Source organism: Lepidochelys olivacea (assembly GCF_965140295.1).
Source record: "Lepidochelys olivacea isolate rLepOli2 genome assembly, chromosome: 7".
NCBI lineage: Eukaryota > Metazoa > Chordata > Testudines > Cheloniidae > Lepidochelys > Lepidochelys olivacea.
Genome location: NC_140417.1, coordinates 88,838,508 through 88,852,803, shown reverse-complemented (window position 1 = coordinate 88,852,803; position 14,296 = coordinate 88,838,508). Strand labels below are relative to the sequence as shown.

The 14,296-nt window shown below is 38.8% G+C and overlaps 1 protein-coding gene across 1 annotated transcript in view; it reads right to left on the bottom strand.

Annotated features, from left to right (window-relative positions):
• Positions 1 to 14,296, bottom strand: part of PCDH15 (protocadherin related 15) — a 772,236-nt gene that overhangs the window by 272,741 nt on the left and 485,199 nt on the right. The window contains exons 15-16 of the mRNA XM_084633606.1: positions 9,131 to 9,263; positions 2,776 to 2,855 (exon numbers count right to left, since the gene is read on the bottom strand). Of these exons, the coding sequence (XP_084489732.1) occupies positions 2,776 to 2,855; positions 9,131 to 9,263 (213 nt within the window). The remainder of the gene's footprint in view (positions 1 to 2,775; positions 2,856 to 9,130; positions 9,264 to 14,296) is intronic.

The window sequence follows — 14,296 nt, the reverse complement described above, 5'->3', positions numbered from 1 at the left end:
TGTTGCTTGTGTGGGATGCACAGCCAATCACCCAAGCAACTAAGCTGTCTGGAGCATGGACTGCCTTTTTGTCCTATATTTGTATCTTTTTTTCCTATATTTGTACAATGCCTAGCGCAATGAGTCCTAGTCCATAACTGGGGCTCCTAAGTGCTATGGTAATAAAATAAAATAAAATAAAATGAAATGAAATAAAATAAAATAAAATACTAGAAACTGAAGTGTTGGGTGCCTGTAGGAGCCAGCTTGGAGAGACTATATGAACAGACAAAATGAGGCTACCAAGTTTCTACACTGGAGCCTCTGTGGCAAGTATGCATTTAAAAGAACCATGCAGTATTACAAACACTAAATTGAAAGCATGCTTGAGGAGGTTAAGATTCTATGGCATCTGGCAATTGTCACATTGCAGGCAAATGGGACAGATAGTTGTTGTAGAAAGAAGACAAACACCACCATATGAATTGAGGTGCCATATCAGCAGACAGAAACATAAAAATGAAAAAAGAAGAGAAGATAGTGAATTATGAAAGTGAAACTATTATGAAAACTAGAACAAAGATGATCCCAGTGATTATTGGAACACTTGATGTGAACCTTAAGGGTACGAATGAGATCTTAAGAACACGACAGGAGTGGAAGACATCACAATCGGTGACCTCCAGAAGACAGCGCTCTCAGGCAGAGCAAAAATGTTAAGGTAAGTCAAAGAAAAACAAGTGCATTCGAACAACTAAAATGCTGGAATTCTGCAGAGGTTTAAACAAAATACCTGAGTACCCAAACCTACAGAGTTGATTTGTGGCCAGGATTTATTGGGGATAAATGTTAAACAGTAGCTTTTCTCTTTTTATGCTTAAATATCTTGTATGTCATTAAGAGTATTTGTTTAAAACAAAACAAAATATCCCTATGAGTAATATTGAGAAACAATAATAATAATAAGATGCTAATGATGATGATTGATGATGATGAGAGCACAACACACTACTTTTCCATGAATTCCACTATCTCCTAATTTATTTCCTGACTGAATTCAAAATCTTAGTCTTGGTCTTAAATGCAAAAAATCTTCAATGAATTGATGTCATGAATATCTTAAATCGATTTGTGTCCAACAGGGACAATGTAGCTGAAGACACACAGAATATGACTCTTAGGGTACCTGCAATAAAAAACCTGTGGCACCAAATCTCAGAGCCTGGATCAGCTGACTCAGGTTAGCGGTGTTCAGGCTGCAGGGCTAAAAACAACAGTGTAGATATTCGGGCTCGGACTAGAGCCCACCCTCGGAGACCCATTCCCATTGAGGGGGTCTTAGAGCCCAAACATCTACACTGCTATTTTATAGCCCCACACCCTGAGCCCTGTGAGCCTAAGTCAACTGACCCAGGCCGGCTGTGACCACGTCCATGGGTCTTTTATTGCAGTGGAGACAAACCCTTAGGTACTGAGGACCGAGTGTTGTGCAGCAAGTGACACCAACTTTGGAACTGTCTGCCAGTAGAGTTTAGACTACAGTCATAATAAAAGCCGACATTTTTGATAAACGCTTGTCCCAGCAATGACTACCCTCACACATATGTACATTGAAACCATGGTAGCGGAAGATGAAGTTAGTTAATGGCCACACCTAAGGGGTTTATTTCAAAAACAATGTAGGCCCGCTCCCAGAGGTTACAGCCTTGTAGGCATTTCTTCTGAGAACCAACACTCACTTTGGAGGATGTTAGTGACTGGAATCAAGACAGACATGCCTAGCAGTTGGAGCAGGAGTCAGGCCTCATGGTTAGTACAAGAGTTGATAGCCAGGAATCCAAACCCAGGGTCAGAACCAAAGTTGGGAGCAAAATGGAAGAGCCCAGGGTCAGAGTTGAAGTCAGGTGGTGTAGCCAATCAGGGAGCCCATTACCAATCAGCTTTTTACATAATTTTATCAGTGCTTAGATACCAAGGTAAAGGGCCCATAAAAATACATTAAATTTAGATTAGCTGATCCCATCCAAACATAAGGGGTTGAACTTTTATGAATCTATCATCTTTTATTTTGGTATATTCACATTGATCTAAGGGAGTCTCTGCAATTCCTCACTTATTCCTTAAACCCTATTAAATGAGATTAACATATAAGCTCCTAACGAAAGCTTCCTCTTTGCCTCCCACCCCACCTCTTCCCATTCTCTACAAGGGGGAAGTCAGCTTACCCTTCCTTTCCCTTTGAATAGGAATGACATTTGGTGGAATGATAGGATGTAAATTGCAGCCACTTGAAAGAATGCGGGGCCCTATCTGGTGCTTGTATCTAATAATATATCCTCTTCTTACTGAAATTAAGGAGGTTTTCAACCTTAGGAAAAGCTAAATGTTTCCCATTTTGCTGGTGTCTGAAATATCTAGTTTTAAAATAATAGCTCAAAAAATCTTCTTTTTCATTATAGAGTAGTATTTTTCAAAGCAAGAAAGTAAGTAAAAATATCCCTTTCATTAGGAAAAAGCTGACATCTTTAAAGGCATCTAATTAATCCCAGGTCACTCTTGTAAATGGAACATTTCCACCTCAATGGGTTTTAGCTAGTAAAATGTTTAAAATAAATAAATAGTCCCCTGTGTAAAATTTCAGAGCTCAGTACCATTGAGAGAGCTCTCATTAACAGCTAAGAGCTGAACAACAAACAGCTGAACACCTCTGATTAGGAGTCCTTTCTCTTGCTCACAATCTATATGTTCATTTGACAGAAGTATTAAAAATTCAGTTCTAATGGTTTTTCCACTTACGTTTCAGAGAGATTAAAAACATGTTGAGGATCTCCATTTTGGATGTGGTATCTTATTGGGTCACCTTCTCGATCCGTGGCCTTCAGAAGAACAATCAAAATAATATGTTATAGTCATAGATGATAAAAAAGCTGGTTAGTGCTGTTCAATCTATATGCTGTAAAATTAACCTTCAAAATTAACCCATTGAAGTATTAAGTATCTTTTCAAGAGGAATCAGTGCTCACTGTTTCCATTTTATCAGCTATGGCTGTATGTGCGGTATTTACTATGCAGTTGCATCATGTCAATATTCTGAACACATACGAAAATATTTTATTTTAAATATACACTTTCAAATTACCACCACCAGTATGAACAAGTAGCACATGAAATGTATGATGTATTCAAGTACTTATGTTTTCTATTATTTTTAAGGGCTGTGCAAATATATTCTGATTGGACCAAATCCTGACATTTCCTTGACAACCCTCAGGACAGGACCTTTCCCCTATTCTTCTCATCCAGATACTTTACTTTCTGATTGTTTTGTTTGCCATCTTTCTCAATTGTTTTGCTGATGTTCCTCTTACTGACTCTCACCCCTGAATCACAACCTCTCTGACTTTTCTTTCAGGTTCGCGGAAGATCAGGATGAGAAGCAGGTTCTTTGCCTGTGTTGCTGACTGCTTCTTCAACCTTAGTTCTGGTGGATCCACTTCATTCTCTTTCACTTCATTTGGTGTTCTCAGAGGTCTATCCTTTGTCTCCTCTACACTCATCTCCATGTCTAGAGCTGGACAATAAAATTTCATTTTTTTAAACAAAAAATGGGAAAAAATTATTTGACAAAAATTGTCGCGGAAAACCCCACATTTTTAAGACACTCTAATATTCAATTCATTTCCATGGTCTCTAACATCATTTTTATATTGATGAGTCTTAAATCTCTCTCTACACACACCTAACATCTTTCCCTCTGTCTGGGGTCACATCTCTTAACTGTCACTGTTTTTCTGTTACTTTTCAGAACCTTTATATTTCCCTCTCACTTTCTCCATCATGGTTGACAAATTCACTATCCTGATTGTCAATCAAATTTGCAACATTGGCAGCTTCTCTTCCTGAATCCAGACTCTCACAAAACAAAGCAAAACAAAGACACTCCCCCTCTCCCCAATAACTTGGAAATGCATTTATCACTGATTTGGTAGGTTCATATTTGCTTCATTAAAATGCACAGGTAATAGCAAAATAAATTATGTATGATCTTAATCAATTAAATTCAAATAAGTACATCGTGTAAAAACACAAAGAAAACTGAAGACTCACAACCAAATAAAAATCATCTCTCTCTAAATTTGGATCAGCTGATTAAATAAAATTGTATTTTGACACCTGTATATTTCAAGATCAATTAAATGCACCCATTTTGCCACCCCTAGAGAATTACTGCCTGCTTGTAAAGCACACCTCAGGAACATGGTAATTGCTCTATTCCTGTTTATCGAAATCTCAAGAAAATGAGAACATTTGCATACTTAAGCTTTAATCAACAATGGCTGGCAGAATATGAAGTAATAAACAGCTTCTAGGCATGCAATAAACACAGTCTTATTTACCAAATAACACAGTGGGGATTATTTATTGCTACTTTACTTAAGGTAATCTTGATTGTTGCTATTAAAATACCAGTTGTAATCAACTGGGTACATTTTAAAATATGTGGAATTAGCATGCAAAAATAAATTGGAACTTCCTTCATCTGTGTGTTAATAGAAGGAACTGACAATTAGAATTTCCAACAAATTGGAATTTTTAAGTGTATGTAGCTATTGGGTATATCTCAAATATCGAGGATTACTTATGATGGGTTGAAATACATTGCAAGGCCTTAGGAGTCACAGAGTTCAGGAAAAAAATTAAGAACTTGCTCTCAAAAGAAGCTGGTCTTTCCTGGTTATTGTCATCATACTCTTGTGTCAAAAATCAACAAAAGTGAATTAAATGAACAAGGATTTAAAATGAGTTTTTTTGTTTCCAATACTTCTCACTTCCATTCTACCAAACAAAACAAGGTCTCAATCCTACAAACAATTATGCATGTGCTTAACCTTTAAAATCACAAGCAGTCTCCTTGATCTCAATGGAAATGACATGTTCAAGACTAACAGATTTCAGACAAATTTTATTAGATATACGTGTGATTTAACAATTAAATATTTTGCTTAAATATTGCAATATCTTATTTGAATTCAATATATAAAATAATATATTACACATATGCCATACTGTGTGGCAGGATATACAATACAAAGTTATAATTTGAATGTATATTATAATAAGGTGGGTTTTTTTACTTTTCAAAGCATTGTTCTTTAATAATTGGAATGTTTTATGCTCTTTTCAAAATATTCTTAATGATAATATCTGGGGATCTCTGGTACGTAATAGGAAAGTGGCGATGGCTAGCTACCCCATCTAAATGCTCCCCTCCAGAGCTGACCAGGTCAGTGAGAAGGGATTCAAGGACCATGACTCTTTCATGTCCCCTTTGACATGGCTAATAACACCCCATCTCCATAAATGTAATTTAGGCCTGACATGTTTTCCTAAAGACAATTTTAACTAGATTAAATAAAGACTTCTTTTAAATTTCTGAGTACAAAACCTGATATTACAATGCAACATTTACAAACAAATATTGAAAATTAATTTGGAAACTTTGGGAAAAGTACAATGTTCATTTCAACACTTTATTTACTTTTCCAAAACTGTGTTTGCATTATCCAATATCCTAAAACTAACTAAGGCTTTGCTACCTACAAGATAACCTGAATCTCAAGGATTGCATATTCCAGCAGTAGAGCAGCTGCCAGTTTATTGCCTATTCCTGATTCAGCCTGCTGCTGGCTCCCTTATTTTAATGCTTTCAGAGACAACTAGCTTATGATTGGCTATGAAAATTATCCAGAAGAGTTGGGCTGTGTAATTCTAAAACTCACTACAGGCAGTAAAAAAGTGCCAAAAGATAACTTTCAGTGTTGGGCTAAATTATTTGTCCTCTCTCAGTGTGGGTGTTTGTGTCTGTTTAACCACCTCTAATTATGCTAATCTTTTGTCAGTGGTTCAGCACACTGTTTAATAGAAAGTTTCCCCATGCATGTGCATTAATTAGACTCAGTTAAAATTCCTCTATTTCATTCTGGTTTAGATAATCTATTTTCAGTAAATTTACTGAAAATGGAAAACATACAGAGCCATATCCTCTGATGACTATCGTAGCTCTGGCACTGACTTCATTGATTAGCTTCACTCAGTGGAGTTCTATTGGATTATGCTATTTATACCAGTTGATGATCTAGTCCACTGTCTCTGATTCTATTCCTTTGATTATCTGCATTCCGCTGAGGTAACCAGACTATGGTATGAGGGCCTCATTCACTACAGACTGAGTTCTTGGGTCAAAATTGTCCGAGCAATGCAAATAGGACTGTCAATTAATTGCAGTTAAGGCATGCGATTAACGCAAAACAAATTAACTTGATTAAAATAATAGTTGTGATTAATCACAGATTTCATCACACTTTAAATAACAGAATAACAATTAAAATGTATTATAAATATTTTTGAATGTTTTTTCTACATTTTCAAATATATTGATTTCTATTACAACTCATTATTTTTCAAATCACCTCATACAAGTCCACTCAGTCCTACTTCTTTTTCAGCCAATTGGTAAGGCAAAAAAGTTTGTTTATATTTATGGGAGATAATGCTGCCCACTTTTTATTTATGTCATCTGAAAGTAAGAACAGGTGTTCGCATGGCATTGCTGTAGCTGGGGTTGAAAGGTATATACAAGTCAGATCTGAAAACATTCTTATGCCCCTGCATAGTTCGACTTGTAGGCACTTCAATTTTACTTTGTTTTGTTTTTGAGTGCAGTTATGTAAAATATTAATAATTCTACATTTGAAAGTTGCACTTTCATGATAAAGAGATTGTACTACAGTACTTGTGTGAAAATGAGCACTGTATATATTGTATTTTGTGTTGTAATTGAAATCAATATATTTCAAAAATGTAGAAAAAAATCAAAAATATTTATAATAAATTTAAATTCGTATTCTATTGTTGTTTAACAGTGTGATTAAAACTGCAATTAATCATAACAATTTTTTTAATCTCGTGATTAATTGCAATTTTTTTAATAGTCTGACAGCCCTAAATGACAACAGTTAGCACAAACTCCATTTGGGATAAATACAATCAGGCTAGGTTTTTTAAATGAGCTTAAGAGAATTAGTTGCCTAAATCCAATTGGGCTATGGATGCATCTCTCTTTTAGGCTTCTTTTAAAACTCCAGCCCAGATTTACTGAAAAACTCATGGTTTTGTGCTGCATTTATTACAAAGGCTTGATTCTACAATAGCCTAAAAATAGCAAACTGAGTAGAGAACCAGGCTCAAAGTGAGTATGTAATACGATTTCACATAGTGTATTCTATCTACACACAATATATAGCTACATCCACGCTATGAGCTAGAGGTGTGATTTCCAGCTCACATACACATACGCACGCCTGCTGGTTTGAGGCGGGTTTGCACTCAGCACAGCGAAGCTATGCTGCTGCTTCCTCTGCCTGTGCCACTTAGTGGCTACATGACTATCATTTGCGCTCGGTGTCACTGAGGTAGCATATGTGTACGCAAGCTGGGAATCACACCTATAGCTCATAGTGTAGCCATAGCCTATATGTAGTGACATAACCATGTAACAACTTTTGAAGTCATGTAAGGAACTTCAGGACCACATGAAATTGCATTTTACATATATCTTGGACCATCTCAGCTGCACCCTGCCCACTAATCTATCTACTCCATTCCTAACTTCTGAGCACCTTCAAATAGCAGAAATTTAAAACATACACACACACACATAGAATCATAGAATCATAGAATATCAGGGTTGGAAGGGACCCCAGAAGGTCATCTAGTCCAACCCCCTGCTCGAAGCAGGACCAATTCCCAGTTAAATCATCCCAGCCAGGGCTTTGTCAAGCCTGACCTTAAAAACCTCTAAGGAAGGAGATTCTACCACCTCCCTAGGTAACGCATTCCAGTGTTTCACCACCCTCTTAGTGAAAAAGTTTTTCCTAATATCCAATCTAAACCTCCCCCACTGCAACTTGAGACCATTACTCCTCATTCTGTCATCTGCTACCATTGAGAACAGTCTAGAGCCATCCTCTTTGGAACCCCCTTTCAGGTAGTTGAAAGCAGCTATCAAATCCCCCCTCATTCTTCTCTTCTGCAGGCTAAACAATCCCAGCTCCCTCAGCCTCTCCTCATAACTCATGTGTTCCAGTCACCTAATCATTTTTGTTGCCCTTCGCTGGACTCTCTCCAATTTATCCACATCCTTCTTGAAGTGTGGGGCCCAAAACTGGACACAGTACTCCAGATGAGGCCTCACCAATGTCGAATAGAGACACATTTCCTTCTTCCTTTCCTAAATGTGGAATTACCTCCCAAAATCACATGCCTCAGAGATAAAGCCCTTTTCCACTGACAGGTTCAGTGGTCCAATAACACGACTGCTCAGGATCAGAAATAGGAATTTTAAACCACTAGAAAGAGAAAAGATTCTCAGCTTCCTATCTGGAAAAGCTTGTTGATTCTGGCCATAGTATGTCCTGAGTTATTGGACATCAGAGGATCTAACTGGGACATTGGACATTTTGCCTCTGGGTCACTGGCTCATATCAAGCTCCCGTCAGCAATGACTGAAAGTAATTACACAATTGAATAGCCATAATACATGTGAAACAATGAGCTGTTAGTGTCAGTGAACTTCATAGTGGGCAGATTCAATAAACACAACTAGCCTCCTTTTTGGCAGTATCAGCAGAGAGGCTAAAGAATCAGTGGACACAGAAACTGAATTTTTCTCTCACTTTTAGAAGTGTTGAGACTAATGAATCATTATAGGGAAGTTTGCATAACCACTGCCCCCACTGTTAACTGCCTGGTGGATAAATACAAGCCCTTCAATATCCAGGGCTTTCATGCTGACAACCCACACAATTATTAAATTCAATGAAACGTTTAAATATCGTCTATTATTCTTTATCACACTTCTGAGCAGAAGGCTGGTTAAAAGCTATGCATGAAAATATTTTGGTATGATGGAAATCTGAAATGTTACAAAAATGTCAAGTCAGCATTTTCTTATGCGCTATATCTTTGTTACAGAATAGATTTTAATCCACACAGACTCTCTTTCACCTCTACAAGAGGAGGACAGGACCCTGAGTGTCACACATATAAGCGGAAGTAGCTGTGTAAAGGCTTACACTGAAGTATTCTGTACCTGCAGGTTTAACAAAATGGCACCAATTCTCATGGCCTCACTGATTTCAAGACTGTACATCTGCTGGGGAAAGCGGGGAGGGCTCTGATTGTTTGGAGGAAGTACCTCAATGTAAACAGTAGTGATGGAGCTCCTGCAACGACAGAAAAAGAACCAAATCCAGGTCAAAATCAATTTAAAGCAGAATGGCAATGTAACCTACAATTCCTGTATCTATGGACTGTCCTCCTTAATCCTGTAGGTCACACAACCTCTCTCTCCTGTTTAAAATCCTTCTTCAAGTCACACCTCTTCCTGCATTGTCTCAGAAGTGACCCAGACTCCCATCTCAACCTATCAACATCTTGAAGAAGTAGAAGAGCATGACCAGAGGTTTTGGGCAAATCTGGAAAGAGCAAGAGGTGCTGTGTTAAAGCCAAACAAACACAAATGTAAATTCCATGTAATGGAAAATATACCCGTGGGAGAACTTAACATCACAAGACACGCAGGGAGAGCACAGTAAGGCAGAGGCCATATCCAGCATGCCTGCCTCAACAGATAAGGAAGGTAAACAAAGATCCCTTAGAATGGTGAACTGGGGAAATTCATAACTAATCTAGCTGTCCAAACCAGCAACCTGAGAGCACCACTGTGCAAATTGTCTAATGATCTTGGGATGCAAATCTTAATAAAGCGTTTGAAAAACTGAAGGAGTTAGCTAAAGAGGCCCTAGTCCTGAGATACCATGACAGTAAGAGTAAAACTAAGTTGATCATGGATGCCTCCAAGAAGGTCCCAGCCCAGGGTCCTGTGTAAGTCAACACCCAAGTAGGTGATCTCCCATCAGGGAGTCTACGTCCACGGCCCTGAACTACTTCCTACTGCTGTCCCTTCAGTTTGGGAAATGGCCCTGTGATGGGGTGGCTGCCCCTCACTGGCAGAACAGAGGTTAAAAGCAACCCTAGGGAGGTTGCGCCGGAGGCAGCCAATTAGAAAGTGGCTGAGAGGAGTAGCTAATCATGGCCCAGCAGGCTCATATAAAAAGGACTGCAGGGCAGCACAGAGGTCAGTAGCTGACTGGAATTTGAGGGGAGAAGACCAGGCTTCTAGAAGGGTGAAGAAGCCCCAGCACCTGGGACAATTCAGTACTGCAAACAGGGCCTGGGGAGCTAGAGAGAGCTTCTGGATGGCTGCTAGGGCCTGCAGGCTGAGACCCTGAGGTAAGGGCAGAAGAGGGTGCTGGAGCTGCATGGGAAGCGGCCCTGGGACAATGGACTACAGTTACCACTGAGGGAAGTGACTGGGCAGAGATTGCAGGTCCCCTGGGAGGGGAGAACATGGAGTGTGGCACAGCTGGAGGTCACTGTCATGAAGAAGACGCCATTGTCCTGGGAGTGATGTGGGTCCAGGAGCAGAGGTGAGGGTGGGCGAGACACCTCCAGAAGAGGGCGAAGAGCTAATTCCTAGGTGAGTCATGCCCCGTCACAGGCCCCTATAGTCCAAGTTGCTGTGGTGGCTTTTCTCTAGTAGTGCCCGCATAGACCCTGGGTGGCATCCTGTTGTGGTCCCAGATTTTTCTGGGTGAGGCAGCTGTAAGTTTGGTGGGCTCGGAATCCCCAAAAGGTCTCCATGTTTTGGTCACCTGAGCTCCTCATAGACAGGGTGCTCTCAGGACTCTTCCTCAGCCTCCTTTGACCAGGAAGACAGTTCTTGCATCCTTATGACTTACTCAGCTGGCAGTTTAGTGATCCTTCTCCTCAGGTAGGGAGGCAGCCAGCTCCTGCCTCTTCACCAGTCAGCCATGAACTGAGCTGGGTTATCTCCTCCTCTTCCCCTCTACAGGGCTCACATTAGCTGCAGCTATAACAGAACAGGGCTAGCTGAGCCTGAAGACTCTCTTTAACCCCTTCCGTGCTGGTAGGTGGTTTCTCTGCTTCATTACATTGGGTTTAGACATGTAACTACTAGTCCCCATTATCTCCAATCCAATGGGATGATGGAAAGTGATGTTAAAATAATAAAGCAGCTATTGAAGAAGGCTGCAGAGTCTCATATGTACTTAGTACTGTTAAACTACAGGAGGGCACCAGCAAAACATGGTTTGTCACTTGTGTTCATTCATTTTAACAGATCTCTGAGAACTAGAATACTGTAATGTTAGATGCTGATCTCAGAGGAACGGGGATTTGCAGAAGTATAAAGAGGCAGATAAAGCTAAACAAAAAGAGCAGCATGATTTGGAGTCCTGAGAGCAGCAATCACTTCACGAACATCACATAGTGTATCTATGATAGTAGTCAATGGTTGCAAACAACATAGATATCATATAAGATCGTCATCCCAGCTGAACATTTACTGCGGTGGAATAGATGATGCCTTCTATTACTTCCACTAGGAAGGGATATAAGAGGCATCAAGTTTGGTTGCTTTGCCTGAGAATGTTTCAGTTAGGCAACAACCACAATAGGTAAAGACAACCAAGCCCCAGGACATTATTCTGCCAGAACAAATGGACTTACTGCTTCCTGACAACAGTTGATTCTAATATTTCAAGGGTGATCTGCAAGTTCAAGTGACAGTACAAGAGACCTGAGGGATTAATTGACCATTGTTTGTAACTAGGTTGGTTACATGTATTTAAAATTGTGTTACATAAATGTTGTTTGTTAACTATTATTTGATTCTAGCTGTGAAAAGATTATGTGGTTTTGGAAACTGTGCCTTTAAACAGCATAGGTTCCCAGACAGGAGGTCTGGGGGAGGGGAACTGCAAAGAAAGATGGAACTGGTCACTGAATAAAGAGGTTCTCTTTCAAGCTTCTTTGGCCCAGAGTGGTTACTGAACACCACGTTGCCCATATAGGGGGCTATGAAAAGCCACACCATTCCCAAAGTGGCATTGGAGAGATTGGATTCATTTTCTGTCTTCTCTCTTCATCCCCTTGTGGAGTCCTCAGTTCAGGCAACACAGGTGAGAGGGGACCCTCAGTAGTTACACAAAGGGGGAGGGGCTCCTTCTCATTTAGGACTCCCTGGCTACACAGAAATTGATCAGTATCCGGGCCAGTGTACACCAACTGCTCATCAGCACTGTTTTAAAGTATGCTAGCATGTATGTACAAATACAAGGAGATTTGTATGCATATTAGTGGAATCTCATTTCTGAGGACATATTGCATCACTGTAGACAGCCTTCAAAGAGAAAACACATTTACATTCAGTATGTTTTTTCCAAGAATGTTATGATGTAGATGGGCAGGTGGATGGACCTGATCTGGTGGATTGTTTTCATCATTAACTGTAATGATCCTGCAGTCTAAGAAGAACTGGAAGAGGACAGAAAACCTTAAAATCTGCTCTATAATTGCTCACATATGACAAATGCCTTTCCTTTTTGTCAGTACACTGGAAATTGCCCATGAGTGGCTCCTTAACTATGACATAAATAGCGAAAAGCTGATAGAATTAAACATGAAACATTTGTCCTTGATTAATGTAATTAAATATAATTTAGTACACTTATACCATGTTACTAAGTCTAGCTAATAATGGATATCTGAAGAATATTGATATTCAATCAATATTGATTGAGTACAGTATCTTACCATATGGCTATAATGAATTACAAACCATTAATTTGAAGTGTTAATCAAAAATAAGACATAGAATTCAGCTAATTTTAAATTTGGATTCACAAAGCAGAACCCAGTCATTTATTACTTTGTTTGACAATGAGATTTTTTTCTCCTCTAAATTACTATTTCATGTTTCTTTACTTCTTATTGGACTCTTACTAAACCCCATTAAACTTTCTTATTTTTTCCCAGGAATAATGGTCACATTTGAGAGCTGTATTCCCCTATTCTAAGTATATAAGAAATTTCTCTCACAAAGCCTTCCAAGGAAGAAACTTTATAAGTAGAACCATTGTACTTTATTGAATTAGATCACTCTTCAACTAAACAAACTTCTATATCCCTAGGACGACATCCTGAACAAACAAGGTCAATTACGTAGCCTTTAGCCATGAAATGCCATCAGCTGTAGATTAGTCTAAAACCACTAATAAACTTGATTCTATAAAATACTCAGTATATAGTAGTCACCATTAAAAAGTTAATATTTGACCTCAATTACTACACAGTGTTACATGAAAAAACTTCAGTATTTCCCTATACTTTAAAAAGGAAACATGGTAAGTAGGCAAATGAATTTTTGAGTGAGTGAATTGAAATATTTAGTTTTCTAGTCTTCCAGAAAAATATCAGTTACACATCACTTATCTCATCTTGTGCTATAGATTGGTTTAATTTTTTTAAGCTATCTAAATATATGAGTACTATTAATAACAGATCTTTTCAGCTCTTTACTAGAATTCTAATGTTCTCCTTTGTTTATTTGCTGTATAAAGACAAAGCAACAAAAACAAGACCGAGCCTAAAGCTTGATTCCAGGTCTGTCCAAATAGATTCCCTCAAGCTTTCTGTGGAAACAAAAAGAGTTTCTATCTGGTAGTCATTTTTTCCTTAAAGACTGTACCGTCTCTTTGAGCTGCTCTATAAGCAATGCACCACTGTTCCTTTATAATATTGAGTCAGAGCCAAACATTCTCCTCAACTTCCCTAAACTATGAAAAGAACCTGCCTAGAGTAATTCCCCCACCCCCAATACCTAGGTTGATGCCACTCCACTTTATTATGCAAACCTGGACAGTGTGCATCAGGGTCTGTTTGGCTCATCACATCCCTCAGTCTACTAAAGCCCATAACTGCATATTTTGCAAGAGCGTATTAGATTTAGTACTGCTCCTCTGGCCCGTCATTTTTAGGGTTTGTGTAACCTCATTAATTCTTGGACTCTTTTTCTCTCAGATAAAATATTAAAGAATGTCCTCTATGTGTGTTAGAATTCTGTCTGGAATTACTGGGGGGGGGGACTGAAATATAACAACTGGAGAAATCTTCTTCTGAACGTTAGCAATCCTCCAGTAAGATTGTATGTGTGTTCCACTCTTGCTTGATTCTTTAATAAACGAACAAGCAAAATCCATTGCCATTTATTCAAACAATTGCTCTGGTATCAGGGTATGGGATCTGAGAATAGTGGAGTTACAGCCTTAATATGAATTAAGACATTTATTAAAAGATTCTATTTCTCTGATTGAAATAAAATAAGCCTGTGTGC